General features: G+C 33.7%; 1 protein-coding gene across 2 annotated transcripts in view; it reads left to right on the forward strand.

Annotated features, from left to right (window-relative positions):
• The window catches only part of Dok6 (docking protein 6), a 367856-nt gene that overhangs the window by 124059 nt on the left and 216255 nt on the right, over positions 1 to 27542 (forward strand). For both annotated transcript variants that reach the window (XM_085676334.2, XM_048419471.3), the window contains exon 2: positions 9151 to 9258. In XM_085676334.2, the coding sequence (XP_085532460.1) occupies positions 9151 to 9258 (108 nt within the window). The remainder of the gene's footprint in view (positions 1 to 9150; positions 9259 to 27542) is intronic.

The following is a 27542-nucleotide window of genomic DNA, read 5'->3' on the forward strand; positions in this document are numbered from 1 at the left end:
CCTGAGGTAAAAATATTCAGTTATTTCATATGCCTTCTCTGGGATTAAAGGCGTGCACCACTACCACCTGATTCTAAAGCAAACTAGGATTTCAACTGGGATTAAAGGTGTATGTCACCACTGCTTGTTCTGTAAGGCTGACCAGTGGGACTGTTTCACTTTCTGATCTACAGACAAGCTTTATTTATTAAAATACAAATGAAATATTACAACAACCATCAACTTTGACAATTACTATAATCAAAAATTCTCCCAAGTACTGATATCCTATTTTGATGTGCAAGGTTCATTAGGTCAATGCTTGTGATGGAATAGATCTATTAAATCTGACATTGAATATATTAAATTTGTGAATGAGTACTTGCTAAATATCATAATTACAGCTATGATCTGAGGCGAAGAAATCTGCTATTGACTTCCTGGTAAGTCTTAACTGGAAGGATAGCTTTGTATAAAAATCACCTTGAAATGGAGAAAATTTAAAAGGAAAAAATGCCATGTGGCAAAAATTTTTCATCAGATGGAATGGGTATATAATTATGGCAAGCTTCCCATCCGACTAACACATTGGAAATCATAGAATGGGCCAGCTGATATCCGTGGGACTTCTAGAATTCTGGCAGCAACAGGGCTCTGAGGTCACCTTATAGCCAGGCTGCTAAGGCAACCTGCTTATTTAGAATGAGTGTCTGAAAGAGGTGAAATTCTCAGTTCATATTCCAAGATAGAGGGTGCATAATTCCCTAAACAAAGTTGTAACCTGAAAAAATGTCACCTGCTAACAGACAGATACTTGTCATGGAGACTTTCTTCAAGAAATATTTTTTTTTCCTTAAGCAGCCCAAACCAAAATAGTTGCAATTATTCATGCTCTTGAGATGCAAGAAGTATCAAATGAGAATAGAACACCTGCCCCCAATTTTAAATAAATAAATAAATGAATAAATAAAATGGCTCTTAGATCATTCATTACTGCTTGTTGCAGAGGGTCACTCCTTCATCCTGGCCACCCAAAACCAAAATAATCACACAGAAATTGTATTAATTAAAAAACTGCTTGACCTATTATCTTTTGCTTCTTATTGGATAACTCTCATACTAATTAACCCATTTCTATTAATTTGTATATCACTACGTGGCAGTGGCTTAGTAGCCAAGATTCTAACCAGCGTCTGTCTCAGATGGAGGATCCATGGCGTCTTTCCCTGCTTTCTTTCTCCAAGCATTCAGTCCAGTGTTTCCCACCTACTTAAGTTCTACCCTACCAGGCCAAGGCAGTTTCTTTATTCATGAACCAATAAAAGCAACACAAAGACAGAAGAACCTTCACATCAACTGCTTATCCTCATGGGATGCAAAAAAAGAAAGGTAATAGTTCAATCAAGGGGTTTTATTTCGTTTCCTCAAAAGATTTTGACTTTTCATTAAGATAAACCTTTTTCTTTACATATATATTTTCTTGTAGCTCCCAGCAGTCATCTTCCTTGCTCATCTATGTGAATTCTCCAACATACTAATTTAAAGTTCCAGTTCCAGGACCTCAAGCAGGTTGAGCTACACTAATAAAAGCTGGCTTGGTGAAGAAGTCAAAGAGGAGAGATCTCCCCATTCACTTCCTACTCTTACAGTGGAGGAGGCATTTAGTTCATGACTCATACTTAATTTTGCTTCCATTAATAAAACAGGTGACACATGAAATGTCTCCATACCATGGTCTTAGTTACTATTCTCTTTTATTTAAATTTAAAACATTCAGAAATTAAGAAATCAACATTTTTTAAGTGATCTCTTTTCACCTTTAAATTTTCAATTAGAAATTTTATTAAAAAATAACTAGTCCACGGTCATGATTCATTCATAATGTTTTCCAAATAAATTATATTTTAATGACATTGCTGTCAGATTTTCATTAGAATTTTAGTTATCAAAAATAACAAGACAAACAGAAATTAATGAATTTTGTAAAAAATAATTGACTAGTGTACTTCAAAACTGTCAATATTTTTGAAAGCAAAACAAATCAGCAAACAGCAAAAATTCAGAATGTCTAAGAAGTTATTACAGATTGCATGTTTAGAATGTGGTTTTTGTCACTGATATAGAACAGGATAAAAAATAAAGCTAAATTATGAATAAAATTAATTTTTCTTAACCTTTTTAAAATTTTTTTGGTATCTTGTCCTCATTTTGAAAACCATACAAGGTTTCATTAGCCTTTTAATATTAAAGACTGGGTTAAATATATGTAAACTTTTGTACCAATTTTGGCACTTGTTTAAAATCCAAGGCTATTCCAAAAATAGGTGGCTGGTCTTTAAAGTTTGCAAAGAGTTTATTTCATGAAATCTTTAAAAATTGGACTCATTTGTATGTGGTCATTTGCTCTGTTAATGTTATAACAGCTGAAGGATAGGATACTATTTAAATAGGCAAACCTATCATCTTATTTGTTATCACTTGTTCTGCAATAACAATGTATGCTTAAACAATAACACTTAGACTTTCTGGCTCATATTTAGCTCAATTCTTAAATTATACTAACAATAGCAATATAAAATGAACATTGAAATGCCTACATATATATAAATTTCTATGAATATTTTAAGGATTCGTTTGCTATCATGATGTTTGTCAAGCTGTGGGCAATAAAATGACCAACACTATAAAAAAAACCATTTCACAGTAGAAAAGAATTAAAATAGTTTTATTGAAGATTTGCATCTCAAATTTCTTCAAGAAAAGATCTTCAATGCATTCATGAAAACCAGGAGAAGTATTTATAATCTATATACACACCACCTTGCACATAATATTAGAATGTGTTGTTCATTATGAATTGAATTTCTGCTCAGATTCATGGGAATGATTTTTACTTACACAATATTGTCATTTCAACTACTATCATAAGAACTACCCTATCATTGCTGCAAATAAAATATTATCTATCTCTATATCTATTAGTCTATCTATCTATCTATCTATCTATCTATCTATCTATCTATCTATCCAATCTATCTATGGCATCTGTAATAATGAGTCTAAACAACCTTAATAAAATATCAGGCAATACATGGCTTGAATGATATAAAATCCATTTTTTCTCTGTTGTGCAGAATGTATATTTGAGACTAGGGTGCCCATGTAGTTGTGTTCTGGAGTGCATTTCTTCCTGGCTGGTAGACTATGGTTTCTCATTATGTGCTTATGTGCTCTCTGCGTTTTGAATAAGCAAAAAGAGAGGAGGCATGCCATGTGGCTGCCCTATGTTAGTCAATAATTCCTCTGTTTGCACTGTGGAATGCTATTAACATGCTTAGTTTTACTTTAACATTAATCCTACATACAAATCATTATTTTCCCTGAATAACTTAAGAACACATGCCTAGAGGATTTAGAGTACTGTCTAATTTGTGTGCCTAACAAGAGGGAAATTGAAATTTCAAGCACATTTTGTTAAATCTAAAGCCCATGCTTGGGAGATCATTAGTACTATTTCCTATGCGTTGTTTAAAGTGTTTAAATGGTACACTAATGCAGAACGTTTGTATCTGACTATTTTGTTTGAATATGTGTTGTAGACAGAGGCTGCTCATTCATTCACAGCTGTCCAGACCTGAAATAATCACACAGAAACTATATTATCTACAAAATGTATGCCCAATAGCTTAAGTGTATTGCTTGCTAACTCTTACATCTTATATTAACCCATTTCTATTAATCTGTGTATCACCACATTGCTGTTGCCAATTGGTAATGTTCTGTCCATCGTCTGCCCTCTGTGTCTGTTTCTGCAGTGGCTCCATGGCTTCACCTTGATTCTGCCTACTCTCTCCTCCTCTATCTGCTTGGGATTTCTGCCTTAACCTATTCTGCTAAGCCACTGGCCAAAACAGCTTTATTCATTAACTAATAAAAGTAACACATACATAAGAGGACTTTCCACACCATTTCCCCTTTTCTGTTCAAATAAAGAGAAAGGTTTAAACTTTAATATGGTAAAAAATAAATATAACAAAACAGGTATCAAGCAAGAATTACAGTTACAATATTTATATCTACTTTATCTTTTACCATAACTAATAAAAACTATAACTATCTATTCTTCAACTCCATCAAAGACTCCAAAAGGGTATAATATTATCTAAGTAAACAGGAAGTGCATTGGAAGCAACTTCCAGAACTCTAGAATTGACAGAGACATCTCACTACCTGGAAAGTCACCAAAAGTTCTTCTGTAACATTGAGACACTCATCTTCAGTTTACAGGCTCATAGTATCCAACAGACTTTTCCATGAAGCAGAAAATTTCAATGATAGGTTTGCCTGTATTGGCAGTTTGTCAGTCCCTTTATTTTGTGTCATGCAGAATATCTGGCAGACTCCTTCATGAAGCAGGAAGCCCAAAGAACCATCTCACTATTAGGCAAATTCAGCAGTCATTTTTCTGTGGCTACTGAATTTCCAGTTCATACAGCCTAACATTAGGTAGTCCAGACAGGAACATTTTCTTGCCTAAATAGCTATCAAACTCCATAAGGAGCCTCTTCATTGCCCATCATTCTCTTGAAGTAGATTGGTGCTACCAGGAGCAGATGTGTCTCATTGTCATGAAAAGTCCTAAGTTCTTAAAACATTTTAAAGGCCATATTCCATAGGTCTTTGGAATGTTTGAAGATTATCTATCAAACTGAAATATATCTTTATATATCTAGAAAACCTATTTAACATGACTACAAGTTTGACTCTTATAGATGACTATCTATTAACCTGTATTTTTTTAAATTATACATTACATTACATTTTAAATGAGCTGCACAAACACAATATCTTAATCAAAAACAGAAATATACATATGACAAAATTGATCTTAAATTTGTATAAATAGACCAAGATCCATACCAATGCAAATTATTCAATCTATATCATATCCTCTTTTAAATGTAAACAAACATTTATAAACAATTATTTAGGGAATTTTGGCATACTTCTCTCCAAACTGCTTTCTCCTGTTTTGTTGGGAAAAGTATTTTCTTTTGGGGGTTTAACAGCAACCTTTGAGGGGGTCTTGGTGCACCAAGCCACATTAGTCTGGAAGGAATCTACAGATTCTCATCCTCTGTGGAAACAAAAGCAGAAACTCTTTTCAAAGCAACATATCTTTAGATCCAAATTTTAAAGTCAAGATACCTTTAAAATATATATTTTGGTTTAGCTTAGCAGCCTGTACAATGAAATGTCTCTCTGTACTTAGCTTATTCACAGCCAAAAAATTTTAAGAAAAATAAATTAATATGTAAAATCCAGACTCTCTGTGTATTTTCCATCTTTACATGGCTTATTTTATTTTACTTCTTTAATCTATGACTGTTTATAATTCTGTCTCTTTAAAGACTTTACTTTTTTTTATAATTGTTTCTTTCTTTTTATAACTATCTCTTCTTTCTCCCAAGCCAACGTACATTTATTTGACACTGTGACCCATTTAGAGATCTTTTTTTTATCTGAATCTGTCTGTATTGAACATCTGTAATAATTTTCTGACCAGTAGTGCTTCTATAATGGTAAGCAGTGTGGCTGCAGCAGTCCTAGATGCTGGCCCAGCCTCTCTCTGGCTTTCAATATGGCAGAGGTAGTTCACCACTGGCTCTGGGACAGCTGGGTGGAAGCCGTCCTCAACACCTCAACGCTGGGAAATACTGTGCATCATATGTAACATGAGGGCCGGCTTGTTGGGGTTTCTGTCCCTCCTGGTACCCCAACAGCCGGCAAGCAACAAAGAAAATCACACACAGGACTCCATAAGGTTATAAACTGATTGGCCCATTTGGTCAGGCTACTTATTAGTTCTTATGACTTATCTTAACCCATTATTCTGATCTATGTTAGCCACACGGGCTCAGTACCTTTTTCAGCTGTCAGCTTACATGTTGCCTCTTCAGTGGTCTGCACAGGAGTGGCAGAGGAACTTCTCTGCTTCCCAGAATTCTCCTGTTCTCATTGCATCACCTCTTCCTGTCTGGCTTTCCTGCCTATACTGCCTGCCTGGCCAATCAGCGTTTTATTAAAATATGATTGACAGAATACTGACAATTCTCCTGCATCAATCATACAAACCATTTTTATCTGAGCAAACAAAGTGTGGCCTGGAAATATATCTGTATATGGCAGCCAGAATTTGCCATGCTCTCCTGCCAAGTCACTCCTAGCAGACCAGATTCCATTCCCTGCCAGTCAGTGGTGGGGTGAGCATGGTTTCAGCTTTCCTTCTAAACCTGAGTGGGCATACAATCATCCGGGGCCACAAACCCCATTCAAGTGCTCCATAGCCAGACCTCCCAAATGAGACAGAGCTGTTTGTGATGGCAAACCAGGAAGCATGTCAATGCAATTTTGTGCTGCTAATGCTGAATAAGGAAGATCTCTCTTAAAGGAGCCATGGCACCCCTGCTCACTTCTAAGCAAAGAAAGCCCATCTGAAAAAAAAATGTGACTTCCAAGAAACTGCACTAAAGTCTGTTCTTTTTTCTCTGGAATTCATTTTATAGCTCTTTCGGCATTTATGTGGATTTGGCTGCACATTGGCACCAATCGGTAGATGGAGGCTAGTTGTTCACTCTAGGCTTCCCAGACCCGAAGTAATCACACAAAACTATATTATTTGCAATACTGTTTGACCAAGCTTAAGTGTATTGCTAGTTAGCCTTTATATCTTAAATTATCCCATTTCTGTTAATCTGTGGTTAATAGAATAATATTATAATATAATAGTGTGGTTAATTTTAAACATGGTTTTGGCCTACCTACTGGTAAGAATCTGTCCAGCATCTGTGTCTGTCTCCTGTGGTGGCTCCATGGATTCTGCTTGACTCTGCCTACTCTCTACTCCTCTTTCTGCTTGGAATTCCTGCCTTGCTCTATTCTGCTAAGCTGCTGGCTGAAACAGCTTTATTCATTAACCAATAAAAGCAGCCCATATACTGAAAGATTTCCCACAGCAATATGTTGGAACCAGAACTCCTATAATAAAAGGAAATGTTATTATGTACAGCTTTGCTATGTATAGCAAATAGCACCTATCAGTAAAATAAAGTAATCTGAAAGAAGGGCAGCACCTTGTGGAGAATTTTCTGTATACTAAAACTTTGGCCCATCTTGTTAAATTACCCCTCAATTCTATGCATAACTTTTCTTCATTAGCTGAACACTAAGTAATGCTGAAGGTGTGTGATGAATAAATAAAAGAGCTGTGATAAAAATATAAAAGTTTTACCAATTTTTTACAATCTTTCCATCTTTTATTACATATTAACATTTTTCATACATTTTGTCATGGTTAGGGGAGGACCTCAAGATGTTCTACCCCTCCCTGAAGGACTACTAGCAGTGTGTGGTTCTGAGGGAAAGGGAGTTATTTTTTCATTGCTATAGCCATTGGTAATTTGTCCTTCCTCTAGTAAATAATTTCCCACCCATGCTGTGGAAAGAAACTAATTAAGCTTAATGAGTCCACATGCAATACAAGACATGCAAATAGAAAGAGGTTTGCTGGGAAGAAAGATTTCAGCAGAAAAATGAGAAATATGAGAAAGAGAAATGGATGGGATAAAAATGACTGAAATTCATTAATTGGAGCTACACAAATCATATGCTGATTCCATATTTTAATCATTAACATAATTTCATTTTGGAAGTGGGAATCGGTAAAGGTTCAACAAAGAACTACAAAGAAATACAGTGTCACGTGCTAAACGCCATGTATCAAAGCAAACCAATCATTGTAAAGAAATTGATCAGTTCCTCATTTACAAGTACACAGCTGTTAGTCCTTTCATAAGGAAGATATATCTAATTCCAGAGATGGGCAGACATGTTATTGTATGCTTGGAGCTCAACACCATTCTTGATGTATTTTTCCAAAATGATAGTAAAAGATCTAAGAAAGACAGCAGACACCAAGGGAGTGAATATTCAGATTGTTATTCTACTTAGTTTGCTATTAGTGGGAAAATTAATTTGTGATTGTTCTGAGAATGCCTTTTAACATTTAACTCTTTCAATGAGTATGAAAAAATGTTCATGGGAATAATTCAAAAGAATTACACTCATGTCTTCTACTAGCAGAAAAGGGATTGTAGCAAATGTGCACTTTAAATAAAGACACAGAATAAAAACACAGTGACTAAGATTTGTAAAATTACCTTTGATGAAATCTCTCCTCATGCTACTGAAGAACTTTTATTCAGGAAATAAAATATGCTAAATTTAGACATTAAAAAGTTGTGTTCATTTCAAATTACCAAGAAAGTTCAATTGCTAAAAAGAAAAAAAATACGATTTACCTCTTTTATTTTCAATATACCAAAGCAGATCATGTAATATTATACAGTAAAAATTAGAGAGCAATTTAAAAGCTTAGTGTTGATTATTTTTATAATATAAGAACATGGTCCAAAAATAATAAAGTGAGCTCATATAATTAACAGTATTTTAAAAGCTAAAACTACAGGTTCAGAAAGACATGTATTCAAGCCTAGACCTGCCTCTTAGTTTCATCGTAAAATGAACATAACAGTGTCTGTTTAAAAGTAGTAATCAGGATTAGATGTACACATAGAATTTGAAAGATATCATTTTATATAATAAATATTTAGCATATTCTATTAAATATAAAACTGTAAAGCAAGGGAGTTATATGTGCCCAATATAAAACTGTATTTCTTACTGTTTTCTAAATTATGTCATGACAATTTGTTGATAATCTTGAAGCTCTGTAAGACAATTACAAATATTATTTTTTATTCAAAGTTAGAAAATAAGCAGTATGTATCTGTTTCGTTTAACCTGAGTAAATTCACAGTGCAGTGGGATATGAAATAAAAATTTGCCATTAGGCATGCAGTACTGACAACTAAGTTATTCCTTAAAAATGATTAAAACAAACTGATTAACACATTGAATTTTACGTGAGACATTTTGTCTTTAAGATGTGCTGTAGTTTCTATGAGTCACACACTTCTTTAATGAAGCTATCCTATGAAGTAAATGGGCTTTTACAAACTCGTTCCTTATGGATTGGTTGAATAGAAAAAACTCAAAGGCCAGTAAGTTTATAGGAAAGGGTGGATAATCAGATGCCTTTATTTGTTTCAGATTTTCAGACGATGTTGGTTGGTTTTTAAGAAGGCTTCTAGCAAGGGACCCAGAAGGCTAGAAAAATTTCCAGATGAAAAGGCAGCTTATTTCAGAAACTTTCACAAGGTAAGTCACACGTGTAGAGGTCCTTGGGGAACAGCTGGGCTCTTGACAACTTGTGGAGACATTTCTTTGATAGATGAAATCTACAGAGGGAAAAATTCATAGCCAGGATAAAACGCTCCTGTTCTGATAAAATGCAAAAGTTATTTTTCTTCTTTATCTTAATCATCTGCTGTAAATCCCAGTTATACTTCTGCAAACTGGAAAGCTCATTTTTATGGCGACTTTGCAACATTAGATGAGTCATAACTCAATTCGATCCATTCTAAGATGCTGAGTGGGTGCTTTTCTTCTGTTCAGGTTAATTGTGCATTTGCTGCTCTGATTTAAATGATAGCAGTATTTAAGAAATGACGTATATCGGACAAGCTTTAGTAGTGTTAATATAGATAGCATTAGCTGTTTACTCAGCACATTAACAAGAAATGATCATTAAATATGCTGGTATGTAGATGCTGCATAAATTCCAGGAGTGAACTATCAGCTCCATAGTAACTGAAAGAATATACAATATGACCTTCAAATAGCCATAAATGTGTGGACTGAATTTATCTTTGGTGATAATTTCAAACCACTGTACCTAGAAGTGTGGAATTGTATAGCCTGCATTCCACTGGTTGAATAAGTTCGATACAAATTCTAATTCCTCATTAGCAACATGCACAGTGACTCATAGAGAATAAGTTCCTTCAGATGATATAATGAATTTGTAGTATTTTATTTTACATGGTATACAGTTTTATTTTATCCCATTTTGTTAACTATATGTTACTTGATTAATAAGCTATATAATCCAACTATGAAAAGACTACCTACCATTTATTTACATCTAAATATGATCAGATAGCCCAAAACTGAAGTTGTTGTAATCTTTGTAAGATATTTTTCGTGTTGTTATTGATCTATCACCAGAAAAAAAACAAGTTTGGTTTTCTGTTCAATAATTTGGTTTTCTCATTAGTGAATAGATTTTAACAGTTACATTGCATGTCTCTAATGACAATTTGAGTTGGTATTTCATAAAATGGCCAACATAATTCTTCCTATTTTGATCATATAAGAAAGGATTTGCGTACTAAAATTTCACTGATATTGTGTATCATTAAGATCAGTTATATTTTTAAAACTCTTAAGGCAGACTTAAGAATAAGTTGTAAGCAGTGAATTAAATATAAAGCCATAACATTCATTTTTATGCTTTTAGAAAGAGCCTTACTATTTAGCCCAGAATAGTTTCAAATGATTGGTAATCTTCCTATCTTAGGTCATAATATCAGGGATCCATATTATCCTTACAAGAAAAATTGTGGAGGGCTGAACATTTTATATGTTCCATGAAATTTTGGCTAGAACTTTTCATGGTGATTTGAATAACATATCACCCATATTCTTTAGTTTTTTAAGTACTGGGCCTGAGACTGTTTGCAGAGTCTGTGGTGGTTTGAATGAAAATGGTCCCAATAGATTCATAAGGAGTGACATTGTTTGGAAGTTTTAAGATATGTGGTTTTGTTGGAGTAGATGTGACTTTGTAAGAGGAAGTGTGTAATTAGACATGGACTTTGAGGTTTAAAAAACTCAAGTCAGGACCAGTGACTGCCTGCCAATCCAGATATAGAACTCTCCAGCATCATGTCTGCCTGCTTGCCACCATACTTCCCACTCTGACAATGGACTAAACCTCTAAACTGCAAGACATCTTCATTTAAATGTTTTCTTTTATAGGAATTGTGGTAGTCTTAGTGCCTCTTCACAGCAATAGAATCCCTGACTTATACAGAACTAACTTCAGGGGATGTGGTCTTATTGGGAGATTCATGTCATTGGTGTTCAACTTTGAGAGTTTAAAGACATCATTTCCAGTTCATTCTTTTTGCCCTTTGCTTGGAGTTCAAGATGTAAGTTGTTAACTTCCATGTTTGTCCATTGTGTCTCTGTTCCATCATCTTAAATTCTAATGCCTCTGGATGCGTAAGCCCAAATAAAGTATTTCTTCTGTAAGAGTCCTTGAGCTTTATCAAACCAATAGAAGAGTAACTAGTGCAACTTTCCTGCTCAGCAATGCCACACACTAGTCAACACTCTCCAGTCGATACAACACTGTTTTTTCTCCCAAATAAAACAAGCAAAATGCTTAGCAAGACATTATTTTATGGTTTAACTTACCATTTTTATATGAAAACAATGCATCTTCTCAGGATTCCAACTGCTTATGTAGACTGGTATTTTGGTGACAAATACATATTGAATGTCTGCTCTATGCCATGTCCTCTATTCATGACTCGGGATATAAGGTTGCATAAGACTAAAACATTGTCCCATAAGCTTGAATCTTACTGCAGACAAAATGCATACACACATAACATAGCAAGGAGAGTTACAGAACAATGTATTTCCTATAATTTGAAATTCAAGTAGATTTTATAACAAAGATAACACTTGAATGATTCGAGAAAGAGTGTCTATCGTTTACTGATGAGTGGTCATCTCTAAAAGACATCTAAATCAGTTCTCCTCCTTGCTTATCTTGCTGTTGTTTTGTTTTACTTGTTTATTATGCTTGAGGTCTCTTGTTCCTTAATTTAGTGTTGTTTATATGTATCTGTGATTGGGGTTGACCTTTGGAGGGTTGGATAAGCTATCAGAGACTTGTTCCTGAAACAAACTAAGTCTCTCTCTCTTAGCAGTCATTAATTGCTCATCATTCTCCATCTGGGGGTACAGCTTCTTTTTATTTTTGAAATCATAGTTTATTATGTAGCCCAAGCTGGCTGTTAACTTGGATTCTCTCAATTCAGCTACTTGAGTGTAGAAATTATAGTCATGAATCATCAACCTGACACTTCGCATTTCCTATGATATGAATTTCCAACTTTAATCTCTTCTTATACTAGAGTAGCAATCATGTGCTCTCTATAGGAGTGTTCAGGGATAAAGTGCATGCTCGCTGTGATTTGTCTTGGATACTGCTTATTTAAGATCTCTTCATTTCCACTGTAAATGGTTAGTTTGCAAGAAAATTTCAGTCTTTTGAGATATCCTACCTGTCAGCCTGATCTAGAATTCAGACTCATTATTTGTATGATTTTGTAGACCTTGTTAAATATGTACTATTTTTTTCTTCACTGGGGATTCAGTGGTGGAGAAAATTATTAAATGCTACATCTGTTCACCATTGGTCTTCAGCTTAAATGACTAGGAAACTTCTATGAAATCTAGTATTTTATTGTAAAAGAAAATAAGAATAAAAAATGAGCTGCTACAGCTTGGTGAGACAAAGATTAAGTATTCTAAGGAGCAGCGTCTAAGAATTTCAAAGGTGAAGCAGAAGATCATTCCACAATTGAAGACAAAAACACCTGGCACAAGAAATTGAGGTAGAAATCCTTGTTATGCCTAAAGAGCAAAAAGAGTGTTTGAGCCAAAGTATGGAAGAAGAAATTAAAAATAAATCAACAAACAACTGGCAAATATACTGTAACTGATGAGAATGTATAATAGGGATATAAACAGGAAATGTATCATAACTGCTATGGTCAAATGTCTATTTTTCCTTCCATTTTCTCTATATACAACAGTGATCCCTAACTTTATATACAACAGTAATCTATAACTTTATATCTCTCCCACAAACATCAAAATACAAAATTACATAGGTATGACATTGGTCTCTTAACAAAACACTTTGTAATAGAGAGTCAAATGATTTGCCAAAACAAAATGCATTCCTTTTTACCAGGGTGAGCTGCAGTCATAGGGGCAGTAGTAATGGTCCTGGCACTGGTGGGCTCTCTCTCACAGGAACACTGGAAAGCCTAGGGAAAGTAGTTGGCACTGATCATGGTGGGCTATCAGAGAGTAAGAAAGACACATTAAAAAGAGAAAGTCAGAAGATATCGTTAATGATATACACACGCTCAGTACAGGACTCTGGGTGAGAGCCACAGTGTCTGGCAAGTTAGCATCACCTCGTAGCTGAGGCTTGAGTATCCTGCCTAAAGCATGAGCCACCGATCACCACAGATATAGCTTTTAACAATACAGTCTAAGGAAGTAAATCTCAGCAAAACATTTTTCAAAGTAACAAACATAATATAGAGTTTACTCATGACATTCACTATGCTCATGATAAAATTATAAATGCTGTAGGGATAAGCCATGGAAAGGACACACCATGTAGTAAGAGGGGGGAAAAATCAGCAAATGGTAAACCCGAAATGACACATTTTCTGAATTGTTCAACAGGAATCTTAAATTTTATATTTTATTTATCTATTTTCTTTAACAATAATTGGTCCTTACATTTCTTTGTTTGAGTGTTTTAACTTAGATAGAATTATAGCCCTTTCACCCATCAACATCTCCCTTTCTATCCTCCAGCTCCCACCAACTACCTTCTCTCAAATCTCTTCCATGCCCCTCTTTAAGCTGATAACCCCTTTTATTTCTAATAACCTTTGTCAGTAGTATCCCAATGTCAAAAAAGACAAATACTTTGACAGAAAACTACTAACATTTTCTGTAAACCCCAAATTTTTAGCAAGCTATTAACACATCTAATTTGAAATATATAATAACAAGAAGTCACCATAAAGAGCAGGTTGCTTTGTTTGAAATTTAGTGAACTAATTAGCAATAGAAGATACAAAATGATTACAGGACCATTTAAAGCAATACAGAGAAAAAGCTTCTGTCAGAATTCAACCTGCTTTGATCACGCACAGATCTCAATAAACCAAGACGAGAGCAAGCTTCAAAAATTTGGAAAGAACTAACACAAACTTCCCATAGAAAAGGAAAAAAGTTTTCTATTCTTAGATGGCATAATTATTTGTTGTAAATGTTTGCCAAACTATAAATGCAAAACCAATAAATTTTAGTGAGCAATAGGCATGGAAATTTTAGTGTATAAAACTCAATGCATTTTTTCACATAGTGGCAGATGGCACTTGGCAAATAGCATTGTTAAAAATCACTCAACTAATATTAGGGCCAACAAATAATAAGGGAACTTATAAGACCACATATAAAATCCTCCATGCTAAAAACTATGGAAGGCAATTTAGAATTATGGAAAGAAGGTATATATATATGACAAAATGCTGAAGTTTGTGTCTAAGATTCCACCGTGTTACTAGGTTGTCATGGTCTCAAAACTGACACATAGTGCAACAAATTCTAATAATTTTTTATGTTATTTTTGTAGATACTTACAGGATAACTTCATAAGGAAATGTACATAACATAGATTAATCAAAGCAAGCTTAATGAAGAAGAGCAAAGTTAAAGTTATTAAAGTTGCTAAGACATTCTAAAATGACAGAAACCATGGTCTTGCATTATAAACGAGGAACTGTAAGCACAGATCAATAGAAGTTAATGGAAAAGATCAGTAGCAAATAGAAGCCTAGGTGATCAATTCATATAGTCAATAAACACAAGGCAACAGAAAAATGTTTGTTCTTCGACAAACTGAACGTTAAGTGACATCAACGCTACCTCACACTGGAGAAGTAAAAATTCAAAGCTGATCACTGTTCTTACATAAACAGTAAACATGCTAGAGTTACAGAATTAAGTATAAAAGAATCTTATTTTATAAGCAAAAAATGTTACAAGTGATATATTTTAGGAGGAGAAAGAATTCTTTAAAATTCAATTTAAACCGTATCAAAATTTAAAATAACTTTCCCTTCAAATCACCCCATTTTTTAATTTAGAAGACAGGTTACTAAATATAAAAAAGTTCCACAAAGCATATACACTACAAAATATAATCAAGGCTACATAAATATCATAACTCAAGAAAACAAGCAACCAGCATTTAAAAATGAACTCAAGATGCGAACTTATAAACATACAGTTTCCAACATAAGAAACACACAAATAGAAATAATTGTATTACTCTCTCACTCCATCCCTCTTCCCCCCCACCCAGATCATTCAATTCCCTCATGTTCTAAGTTTGACTTTCTCATGACAATGCTAAGTGTATGCTTTGTTACTATAACATTTTCTTTATAGTATGGGCAGTGCAATCCCACAATCTCAATAATTTAAGACACTAATCACAAATTTTATCTCACTTTTCTTTTGATTGACTGGAAACTGAAATGGGAAGTGTTGGCTAGTGCCAATCAGAAGAATAATTATAGCATGGCTCTTTGATGCTATATTAAGATTCATTTTCATGAGGCTATGCCTCCAGTCTAATTGCTCAGTTTAATTTTATTTGAGCTGCAAAGTTTCATGCTACTGCTTAGCAACCTGATTCTCTCATAGCTGCCCTCTTACATACGTTCATTCTTTTCTTCTTGCTATAGTATTAACCAACTCAATGACAGTAATAGCTGCTTTCTTTTTCCCTTTCAGATAACCATTTACCTTTCACTCCTTTATTATCCCTTTATTATTCTACACTGACATTTTTATCACTCAATATAATAAGTTATCCAAGCCTCCAAATCATATTACCCTTTAAGTAACTGAATCATGCATATTTTACTAGTAACTGTTGTGTGCTTTGTGCTTTCATGGGGTAACATGAATAAACTGCAGTACATATTTGTATCAGAGTAATTGCTACTTGTGACAAAGAAACTATCTGGGACCCATCTGATGATCATAAAACCAGGATTAATCCCATTTTCTATGTAATGGGCATAATGAATGCTCTAGAAGCTAATGCATATTCTTAATGCAATTTATATTCCTAGGATACCACCGTGTCTAGTGTGAAATAAGCAATGTTTCTTAAGATGATATAGACAGAAGATATTCTCGTCCATGGATCAAGGAAAACAGTTGTCAACCTCCAGGCCTACTGTGACGTATAAATGATATAATATACTGCACAAAAAGGTTCTGGGAATATTTGGAAGGGAAGTATAATTAAATTAAAGACTTATTTTGCCCAGAGACCAGGTAAAAAGCTGGGTGTTGTTTTACTACCTTGTAATTCCAGTGCTGCAGAGATGGAGAGAGAAAATTAGGATCTCACTTGCTATCCTGCCTATTCTAATTACCTAGCTTCAGATCTCAGAGTGAGAGTGTCTCAAAAAATGATGGGAGGATTATTGAAGAACAGTACTGAAGAAAGTTTCCTTCTGGTCACTACATACTTGTGAACTACATGAAAGTGTTGCACTAACATGACAACTGCTCACACATGCACACACAACATACACACACACGCGCGCACACGTGTTGAAGTAGACCTCAAATGGTAAGGCATCATAACTAATAATTATTTTAACATTTTGCATTCTAGGGTGGAAAAAATTTGTAAAGCTAACTGTAATAAGTGATGATGGAAAGAGAAAAAAGTTAATTCCATCTCTGCTAATTAGGAGTTAATAAGGAAGAAGTGGATATGTGGGGACTTCCTTAAATATTACTGCTTTCAAGAAACAAAGTGATTGAGAAAATGCATTATATGGAGGAATGTGAGTAAACTGACAAAGAGTTTGCTTAGTTTAGCGCTGGTAAACCTTTAACAAAGAGCTAGCACATGGAAAGATGGCTGTAAAGAGGGATCAGGAAGACTGCATAAAAGATGAAGCTTTGTCCTCTAAGCCACCGAGAGGTTAAAGGACTTGTGCTTTGATCAGGTATGTTCTTTAATCTAGAAAACAGTTATTTTGACTTTCTCTAAAAGTCACAATCATGTTTAATAGCCATAAATTAAAATCATAAATCAAATGAGCAAAATGTTTCTAACCTAAGTGAAGGGCCACTAAAAATAAACCAAGAGTACAACTATTTCTTTATCAACTTTTAACTGTGTGCTATGTTCTTTCTGAAATATGCTTACAAGAATTAATGGTCTCATTTGGACATTTGATATGTTTACTATAAAAGAAATCTTGCTGCATAAATCAATTGTATATAAAGCAATTTTAAAATGGTATATACTTTTTAAACTTAGAAAGAAATTTGAATTTCAAATCACTAGCTACTGAAGGAAGTTATTAAAAATGCATTAGGGTTGAGAATGTGGCTGTATATAATTGTCATAATAGATATTCAAAACAAATTTATCCTGGATGAAAACTGAACAAGAGCAATTTACATAAGACCAGCTAATAAATTTTCCTTAATTTTCTGAATAGATGACAAAGAAACCGTTTAAAGAAATTTTAATGAAAGATACATGAGTGCTATCCTTAGGGAGAAAACATCAATAAAACTCCATTGAAAGATGAATGAAGAGGGTTGTCATGTAATTTCAGAGAAGAAAACTAAAATGTTAGAAAAATAATGTTTAAATAGGTAGTGATCAAGCTTGTGAATGGTATCCAAGTGTTCATACCACTGAATCACATCCTAGGTTTAATCTCTTTTCTAAATCCCCATCACCTGATATTGAAATCATTGTTTCTCTTACTCCCTCTACCTTTCATGCATGATTTAAATTTCATTTAAAACAAACATCTGAGAGAACCCAGGAAAAGGTAAAGGTTGCCTTGTAAAATGCAGTTGCCTTTAAAGCTTGCCCTTAAAATCAAACTTATGTTTTTTCTAGACATACTACGTGTATACAGTCATGTTAACTTTCTCATTTTGATGTCATGAAGACAGGATTTAATATTTGTGTGATCACATTCTTGATAATAATTTAGACTGTGTTCAAAGGATTGTTGTGCCTTGGTTCCTAAAAGAAATTCTATAGTGAACATTATTTATATGAGTAAAATCCTGTATACTTTTATCTTTTACATAATAAACATAGCTCCATCTGCAAGCAGTTTCGTTTCTTGAACAAGAGCAGCTATTAACAACCCAATTCTGAGTCAGACACCACGTATCATCCTGGACTGTTTTATTTACTCTATTATTGACTGTCTTCATTTTTTTCCCACATGCTAGCCTCTTAGGGAACACTCAAAGAAAGTAAATAGGAAAATTACTTTCATGTAGAACAAGAAAAGGAGGGAATTACCAATGTATGATGGGGCCCTTTCTTTAAAATGTACAACTAAATAATTCTAAAGAAATGTTAAACAGAAGAGTCCAGGAATTGAGCTTTTTGAGGAGAGCAGAACAGATCTGTCTTGTCATAACCTAAAGATGTTAGGAAGTTTTCAGAGCTCAGTTTGATCCTTATAGCATTTGATTTGATGCAAATTAAAATTTCATCAAATCTTAGGCAGCTCCAATAACAATTATTCTATGTGGCTCAATCATTCCTGAACAACAAACTACTTCTTAAGTGGGGTAGTTAACTTAACCTATCATATTAAAGCAAATGTGAACCAAATTCATTGTACAATTAATCTGAGCTTGACCTAGAGAATACGTCACTGTGATTTAGATTAGAAAAAATACTAGGAGTGTTTTAGTTTTTAATTTTGATGAAGAAGTTCGAATCAAGGGACTTTCACATGTTCAAATATTCTATAATTTAGCTACATTCTCAGCTCTACTTCATTTTTTAAAAAGTTGTCTTCTTTTTTTCCCATCCAAATTAACTTATTATAATGGCCTCTGTAGAAGAAAAATAAGTAGCCTAATTTAAATATCCGTATCTGTAAATGTAAATAATATCCAGCATAAAAGTTAGAAGACAGTATCTATAGGAAATGAAAAGTAACAGGTACATGTTGTTCGACTCAATTCTACTTCAGAACATGTAAGTTAGAAATCAGGGCAACAATATGTGTCATCTAACAAGAATTTTGACACCATTTAGATATCAAAGGTAGCTTGCAATTTCAAAAGAGTCATTTTGTTTGGTAAATCAGATTTACCAAAAAAAACCCAACAAACAAACAAACAAAAAAGAATATTCAGGACTACAATTCTGTTTAAACATTATTTTCATCATTTCTGAAGTATTGTTTTACATTCCATGGATTAAGAAACAATGTTTTTAAATGCCATTTGAGAATATTCTTAGTGGTTTTGGGTCTTAAAATTATCCCTTTATTATATCCATCAGTCATGTGACCTTATTGTGCAATTCAGGCCCAGACAGAAGAATAAAGACTGTGTTACAGAGAACAAATGATTCTTTTGCTTTTATAAAATGAATGCATATCTATCCAGAGTATACAACTGGAAAATCCAACAATGAGAATATAATCTGAAATAGTGCTTTCCACCTCATTGTAAATGCATATTTAGCATATTTAATTCATCAAATAATAATTACTTGTATTTATTTTTATAGGTTTACCATTTGAAAACTTGTTAAAATTAATAACTCCATAATAACAACATTAAAAATTTTTTCTTTCTTTGAACAATTTTTGTCTTTTATTCAGAAGCAGCTACAAAAGACATTTTATTGACTTGACAATTTCAATTTCTAGAGTACTGTAGGCTTTGAGACTCAGTGAAATGCTATGTTGGATGACTAGCAAATGTTTTTATTCTTAACCTAAAATTATTGTCACATAAAATTTTAAGTGATGGCATACTTTATGTTTCATAACATTGAGGAAAGCTAAGTTTTTATTAGTGTATTTTATTTCATTAATTTGAAGAAAATATTTGAGATTAGTGTGTTTTAACCAGGCCTACAAGCACACAAAAACATATCTTGTAGATATTAGAAATATCTGCCATTACAAGACAATTTTCCAAGTTTCATTTTTCTATCTCTTTGAATGCAGACAATATAGATATCATGTATAATGTGAAATGTAACTTGGTTTCCAGGAGTCTTCTAGTTCCTTATAGTTCTTTCTACGCTGTCAGAAAGTTTTGTAAGTGTTAGCCTCCAACTTTGTATTTGCCATCTTGGAGCTAGGCTTGCCTAGTCTGAGGTGAGCCAGCAGTTTACTTCACCTGGATTCTACACATGAATTTATCTGACTAATATCATACCTATGGCAAAACTGAGTTTATTGTGGAGTTCAATCACTGACAAGATTGTAGGTATGGTATTAATTTTCTTCTGCTGAATAATCAATTATCATGGATGCAGGTAGAACACTCATTTGTGAACACACTATGTAGGTTGAGGTATATCCCAGTATATCTCTGTGTTTTACAAGGCTGAAGTTGAGTGGTGAAGGAACTCTCACTTAGTACTTCTAAAAGAAATCTTCTGTGTTTCAATTTATTTTTTCTGCATTTTCAGTTCTAATTTGAATAGTTCAGACTAGTACACAATTATATTCTTATGTATTTTTGAAATTTATTGTTAATACTGTTCATTATGTGAATGTTCATATAAATACAGGTGCCCACAAAAGCCAGAGAAGACATTCCTTCCTGGAGCTGGTGTTACAAATGGCTGTGAATCACCTGATATAGGTGTGGGGCATAAAACTTGGGTCCTCTGGAGGAACAGAGAGTATGCTGAGTCATCTTTCCAGTCCCAGTGTGTGTCTGTCAAATACAAGAACATTTTACAGGAAATTCTCTAAAGATATCATTTTTTTTTCACATGGCATACTCTTATCCTTATTCCTTTAATATATCAAGTGGCAGCAATACTGGTCACATCATGGTAGTTTTTGCTCAATGCCAGAAACATGCTTTAAACATTGAACTTGGCTATTTAATGAGTATTCCTGTGTGTTGAGTCAAGAAACGTCAGTAAGAACCAGATTCTACAAAAATATAATCTGCATAATATGTTCAAATATAAGCCAAGCGTTTTATGAGGTATCCATGAAAACCTTGTAGCTGAAGGTCAGAGATCATGGAAAGAAAGAAAAATATTTTCCCAACAGATATTTGATCTCTTTGAAGGGTACGGCAGAATGTGATAACTCTGTTAAAGAAGAGTGTGCTGCTCGAGATAGTCTTTCCAGGATTCTTGGACTTAGCTTTTCAGGCTGATGTCAGTTCCCACATAGCATTTCTCTTTTGCTTCATAGTAAAACATTCAAAGTACAAGTAAAAGCAATTATTATCTGTGAACAGGACAAGAGCAAAGTAGTGTCATCTCCTTTGGAGCATCATTCAGTTCTTCTCATCCTGACCTTTGAATGACCCCTCCTGCAGGAACATGTCCTCCACTCCCAGTGACCAACTCCCTAATTAAGAGCAGTACCCCAGCTCAGTAGCAGGTCAGACTTGCTGTTGACCCCATCAAATATCAGCAGGTTCATTTTCCAAAAGAAGCTTTATAGTTTGTCACCTTTTCATTGTCATATCCCCAGGACTGCGATGCTGACAAAGCTTATTGACAGGAAGGTCTCGCCTGAGTGGATCTCCACCTTTCCCATGACTGTAATCAGTCACTGGGCTAGGCTCCAGGGAAATTACATGAAAATCAAAGGAAAAATAAGTGTAATGCTTTATAAAGACAGAAGGCAAAGAAGGACATATCCCTTGTAAGGATATATGGCATACATAAAATTTTATGACATTCTTTCATTTTGTTTTTACTTAAGACTATACCTTTGGAATTAAAAAGTTAAAAGTTATCATAAAATAACTATGTACAACTATATTATTTTCCAACATCTAGTCTAACAAATTTTCATATTCTTCTTGGCTTAAGGCCATGAAAGTTTAGTCTAATTATTTAGAAGGCAGAATCAGAAAACAAGGTGTCTTTCTTTGTCTTCACAAAGCTACCTCTCTTCAGTCTGTCTTTGAACTCCTTTTGTGTAGACAGAAGTTTCTTCACTGCCTGGTCCCAAAGTCATTCTGTCCCAAAGAAACATACAGAGGCTTATATTAATTATTAGCTGTTTGACCTATTAGCTCAGACTAATTAATAATTAGCTCTTATAACTTAAATTAACACATAATTCTTTATGTTTAGCCATGTGGCTTGGTACCCTTTATCAGTAAAGCATTCTCATCCTGCTTGAGTAGATTTTTTTTTAAATCTGAAACTTAATTTCCTTTGACTTTTCAGGAGACAATTAGGTTTATCATGAGAAGTTTTAAACAGCTAGGTAGATACCTTCTTTTGTTATGAAGCAAACTGTAGAAATATTTTTTAAAATAATTTCAATGATTATCCTTGTCACTTAATCGTGTTTAAATAATGTACATGCAATTTTTAATAGCAAGACTGACATTACATTCTGATTTTTAGGTTAATTTGTCATTAGTCAAAGAGACATAATGTAAATAGTATGCTGAACTTTAAATTATAATTGGTACTAATTTATTTTTAAAAATGTTGCTATTGACGGAAATAAATTCATTCTACAACTCCAAGGGTTAGTTAGAGAAAATATCTACTTGTATCCAGCACATAACACATCCCTTTTGTTCACTGACAGTCACCATGATAATTTAGATTTAAATAATTAAAATCTAATTAGTTAATGTGAACTCTACAAATAGGATTTTCCGATATCTGGTCTTCTATTTATTTATAACTGTTAAAATATCTATACCTGCATTCCGAGAAAGCAAGTCTTAATGGTTTTTGCTTCAACATTATTTTAAGTGAATCATAAATTAAAAAAAAATGTCTGGTGGCCTTCTCTCTGAGGTGAAAGTGATCGAAAGCACCAAATAAATAAATTCAGTGTTGACGTTTATGTAAAGAATTAACACTGGATGGTATGAATCAAACAAATCGTTATCCTTAACTAGAGTCAAGTGTACAAAATTAACAGAATTCATAAATAGTCAATAATGCATATCTTAAGTTGAGACCAAATGCCAAAAGAGACGGTCCCATTAGGAACAATTCTTTTGTATGAATCTCAGAAAATATAATGGTTAACATTAACTGTCAATTTGACAGAATCTAGAATCATGTGGGAGATGGGATGTTGAGCACACCTATGGAGTTTTATCTTGTTTACTTTGGTGTAGAAGGGTCTTTCATTTTTCTTTATTTACCTTTTAAAAATCTTATTTTACATACCAAACTGAGTTCTCTCTCCCTCCCATCCTCCCACTTTCTCCCTACCCCACCCCTTTTCATCCCTTAGAGACTTCACAGTGAAGATCTTGGAATATCTTTAAGAAGATAGGAAGCCCCTGTGCACCAGCACTAAATGCTGATGTTGGGGTACATAGGAACACTAGTATAGTTGCTGAATTTACAACAGAATAATTGCTTCATTAAAATAAACAAGAACATCCATCTTAATGAAGGGATGAGTGACAAACTGTAGCCATCCTTACTGTGGCATTTGTCTTAATTTATCTCAAAATGAACCCTTTAAGTTCATATTCCATGGAAACAAATGACTATATTGAAAACAAATGACTGTATTGAAAAAATGTTAAAATAGGAGTTTTAGAAAGATAATTAAAATATTAGAAACTTATTGCCCAGTATCTTATAATTTGACAACTCAAAATTTACATAATTTTATGATAATATAAAGTGAGAGTAACTAATATTTATATTACAAAACAAAATGTCAATATTTTCAAGTTGTTAAATTTGTATCTTTTAATGACTAGGTCAAGTTAATATAAAACCATAATGAGTAAAACACCTATAAAAATTGAAAATTGATCTACCAAGTATGGTCTCGATGAATAAGAAAATATTTAACATGATTCAGACTCCTTAGAAAAGCATTGAACCAATTTATAGGCAAAAAAAATTATAGGCAAAATAGTAATAGCCATAGTTGACTCCAAATGTTCTTCATTCAACTTTCAGTTATATAATTCTTTTAATTGTGTGAGACCTTACATATACTGAATCTAAATAGCATATTGTAACTGCCTGGATCCAGAAGCAGAAAAGAGTATCAAGTTGTTGTGGCACAAAACAGATATTTGAAGAGTTTTGAAAAAACAGAACATTCACATTATTGGGGAAACATTCTATTTCAAGGGTGGGTTTCAAGACAGGGTTTCTCTGTAGTTTTGGAGCTTGTCCTGGAAGTAGCTCTTGTAACCCATGCTGTCTGCGAACTCACAGAGATCCACCTGTCTCTGCCTCTCAAATGCTGGGATTAATGACATGTACCACCACTGCCCAGCAGTAACATTCTATTTTTAAAGTGCCTCTTCTTCACCATGAAATGAGGTTGCTACTACTTTTAAACATAAAAATAAATGGCAAAGTTTAATATCTAATATATACTATGATACCATATTTGTCTGTAATAATACACACACACACACACACACACACACACACACACACATATATATATATATATATAAACTAATTTGGATAAAGGGTATAATTTAAAGGTGTTTTTCTCTTTCACCTCACTTATTGTTTAAACTACAAGTTTCATACCTGTGAAGTGCCACCCAAGAAATCATACATTGAATGGGGAGGGGTGTTTTGGACAAGAGAGAATAGCAGTAAGAAGGTTAGATTTGCTCAAAAAAAATTGTATTCACGTATGAAATTTTAGCACAATGAAAAAATTAACAGAAATCTTCACCAGATCCTTTATCCTACCTTTTTAAATTCTGTCATTGCTTAAGATTTTATTTTTTATCTTTTGATATGTGCCCAAGAGTGGTATTGCTGGATCCTGAGGTAGGTTGATTCCCAATTTTCTGAGAAACTACCATACTGATTTCCATAGTGGTTTTACAAGTCTGCACTCCATCCAGCAATGGATGAGAGTTCCCCTTACTTCACATCCTCTCCAACATAAGCTATCATGGTGTTTTTGAATTTAGCCATTCTGACAGGTGTAAGGTGGTTTCTCAGAGTTGTTTAGATTTGCATTTCCCTGATGGCTAAAGATGTTAAACATTCCCTTAATTGTTGTTCTACTATTTGAGATTCTTCTACTGAGAATTCTCTGTTTAGTTCTGTACCCCCATTTTTAATTAGATTATTTGGAATTTTGATGTCTAATTTCTTGAGTTCTTTATATATTTTGGAGATAAGTCCTTTGTCTGATCTGGGATTGGTGAAGATCTTTTTCCTTTCAGTAGGCTGCTTTTTTTTTTTTTTGATTATGTCCTTTGCGTTACAGAAACTTCTCAGTTTCAGGAGGTCCCATTTATTTATTGTTGCTCTCAGTGTCTGTGCTACTGGGGTTACATTACAAAAACATATATTCAACTATATACATAGCAGCATTATTTGTAATAGTCAGAACCTGGAAACAACTTAGATGCCCCTCAAACCGAAGAATGGATAAAGAAAATGTGGCACATTTACACATTAGAGTACTACTCAGTGATAAAAGACAATGACGTCTTAAATTTTGCATGCAAACCGATGGAACTAGAAAACATCCAGAGTGTGGTAACCCAGACCCAAAACGATGATGAAAACAGAGGCAGAGACCCGCCTAGGAGCACTGAACTGACCTCCCAATGTCCAGTTGAAGATTGGGAATAATGAGAATATGAGCAAAGAGATCAAGACCATGATAGGTTCACCCACTGAAACAGTCTACCTGAGCTAATGGGAGCTCACCAACTCCAGCTGGGAAGAAACAAGATAGGACCAAACTAGTCCCTCTGAATGTGGTTGACAGTTGCATGGCTGGGGCAGACAGAGGGGCCATTGGCTTTGGCACCAGGATTTATCCCTACTGCATGGACTGGCTTTTTGGGAACCAATTCTCTTTAGATGGATACCTTGCTCAGCCTAGATATACTAGGGAGGGCTTGGACCTTCCCCTAATCAATGTGCCTTGCCTTCTCTGAGGAGTGGATAGGGGGTGAGGGAGTAAATGGAGGGAATGGAAGGAGTGGAGGGAGTAGGAACTTGGATTGGTTTGTATAATGAAAAAAATAGTTTGTTTTCTTTTTAAATTAAATTAAATTAAATTTAAATAGATTTTATTTTTTGTGTATATGTGTGTGTGTGTGTGTGTGTGTTTGCACATGAGTGAGGTACCCAGAAGCTGGAATTATCAGAGGTTATGACCCATCTAATATGGGTTCAGGTAGTCAATATTGTGTCTTCTGTAAGAGGAGTATATTCCTAGAGAAAAGGGTTATTTTTATTTTTGACATATGCATATATAACCCTATGAATTACTTAAGGTATAACTACCAAATAAAAATAGTATAGCACCAGCTAGCAAAAAACAAAAACAAAAACAAACAACAAAAAAAACCCCTGCACTTTCATATGTTCATATTTAAGTGTTGGCTTTGGTACTTGTCAAACCTAAATATATTAAACTGCTGACCATTACATCCTTTGATACCCAAGAAACCTGAATGATTTTCAGTTACAAGTTAACTTAGTTTATTTAAAGAAATTTACTTTAATTCTTTGATTGAAATGTGATAAATATATTATGCCCTTTCTAGAAATTTAAAAACAAAATCAACTTACAGAAATACATACAAAATTTTAAATAATGAAAAAATACTGATTTTAGTATTGGAAAATCCAAGACTTCAGAAATTTACAGACTGTTTATAATTATTTTTATGTTGCATTGACATGTTTTAGAAACATTTTCCTTTAATACAATACAAATTCATGTAAAAGTTGTCCTCCTTTATGTCAATACAGTTGAACACAATATGGTAAATCCAGATAATATTGATAGTGAAAACTGAATGCAGGTGTTTCAAACCTAAATAGTTGGGATTAAGAACCCTTTAGAAAGCAGAATTTTATATTCCATATCAGTGCTTTCTTATCATCTCTTTAAATTCTTAAGCAAAAGAGGTGAAGCCATCACACTGTTATCAACAACCAAAGCCCTGATTTATTCCAAAGTCTTAGGACTGGGGTCTGCTTGCAAAGGATCTCTGCATTTCTAAATGTAAATTTTGAAGGAGAGCAAGCCCTTTGTTTGAGCTGCATCAGCTGTCAGATTGCCTGAGGAACTGATGATAATCATTCCTTGGTACCCAGGACAGTTATTCAAATCTGTCCAAGACTTTAATTTGTTGATTTTAGTTATGACAACAAAAAATATAAAGTCCATAGTATCATTTCCAGTATTACTCTACATTTGTAATTAAAAGTATCTGTGAATGTCTCCTAACAAGAGTTTTTTTATATTATTTGTTTAGTATGTGTAAGACATTTTACACAACACTCTAGCAGATTATAGCCTTTATATTCACATTTTATACTAATTCTTAAGCAACACAAATTCATCATTACTTTTAGACTCAGTTTTGATAATATTATTTAGACAAAGCTAGTAATATTTAGAAATAATATCTTTTTTCAAAAGTAACTTTAATCTATTGCCTTAAAATAAAATTGGGTTTAAACATCTTTTAAAATTCAAGAGTTATATTGTATTTGATAATACACTTTGGTGTGTGATTAAAATATAATATGTTTGTCACTGTTTCATAAATAGAATTTTCGTTTCTCTCCAAAAACTGTCATTCCTCAGATTATAACATATTTGTATACAGTTCTTCTCACATGGAAAAGAAAAAAACTTTCAGATAGATGTGAGATAGGTAGAAGATTTATAAGTAGATGATGTATTGTGTAT

Source organism: Myodes glareolus, chromosome 13 (genome assembly GCF_982192425.1).
Source record: "Myodes glareolus chromosome 13, mMyoGla1.1, whole genome shotgun sequence".
NCBI lineage: Eukaryota > Metazoa > Chordata > Mammalia > Rodentia > Cricetidae > Myodes > Myodes glareolus.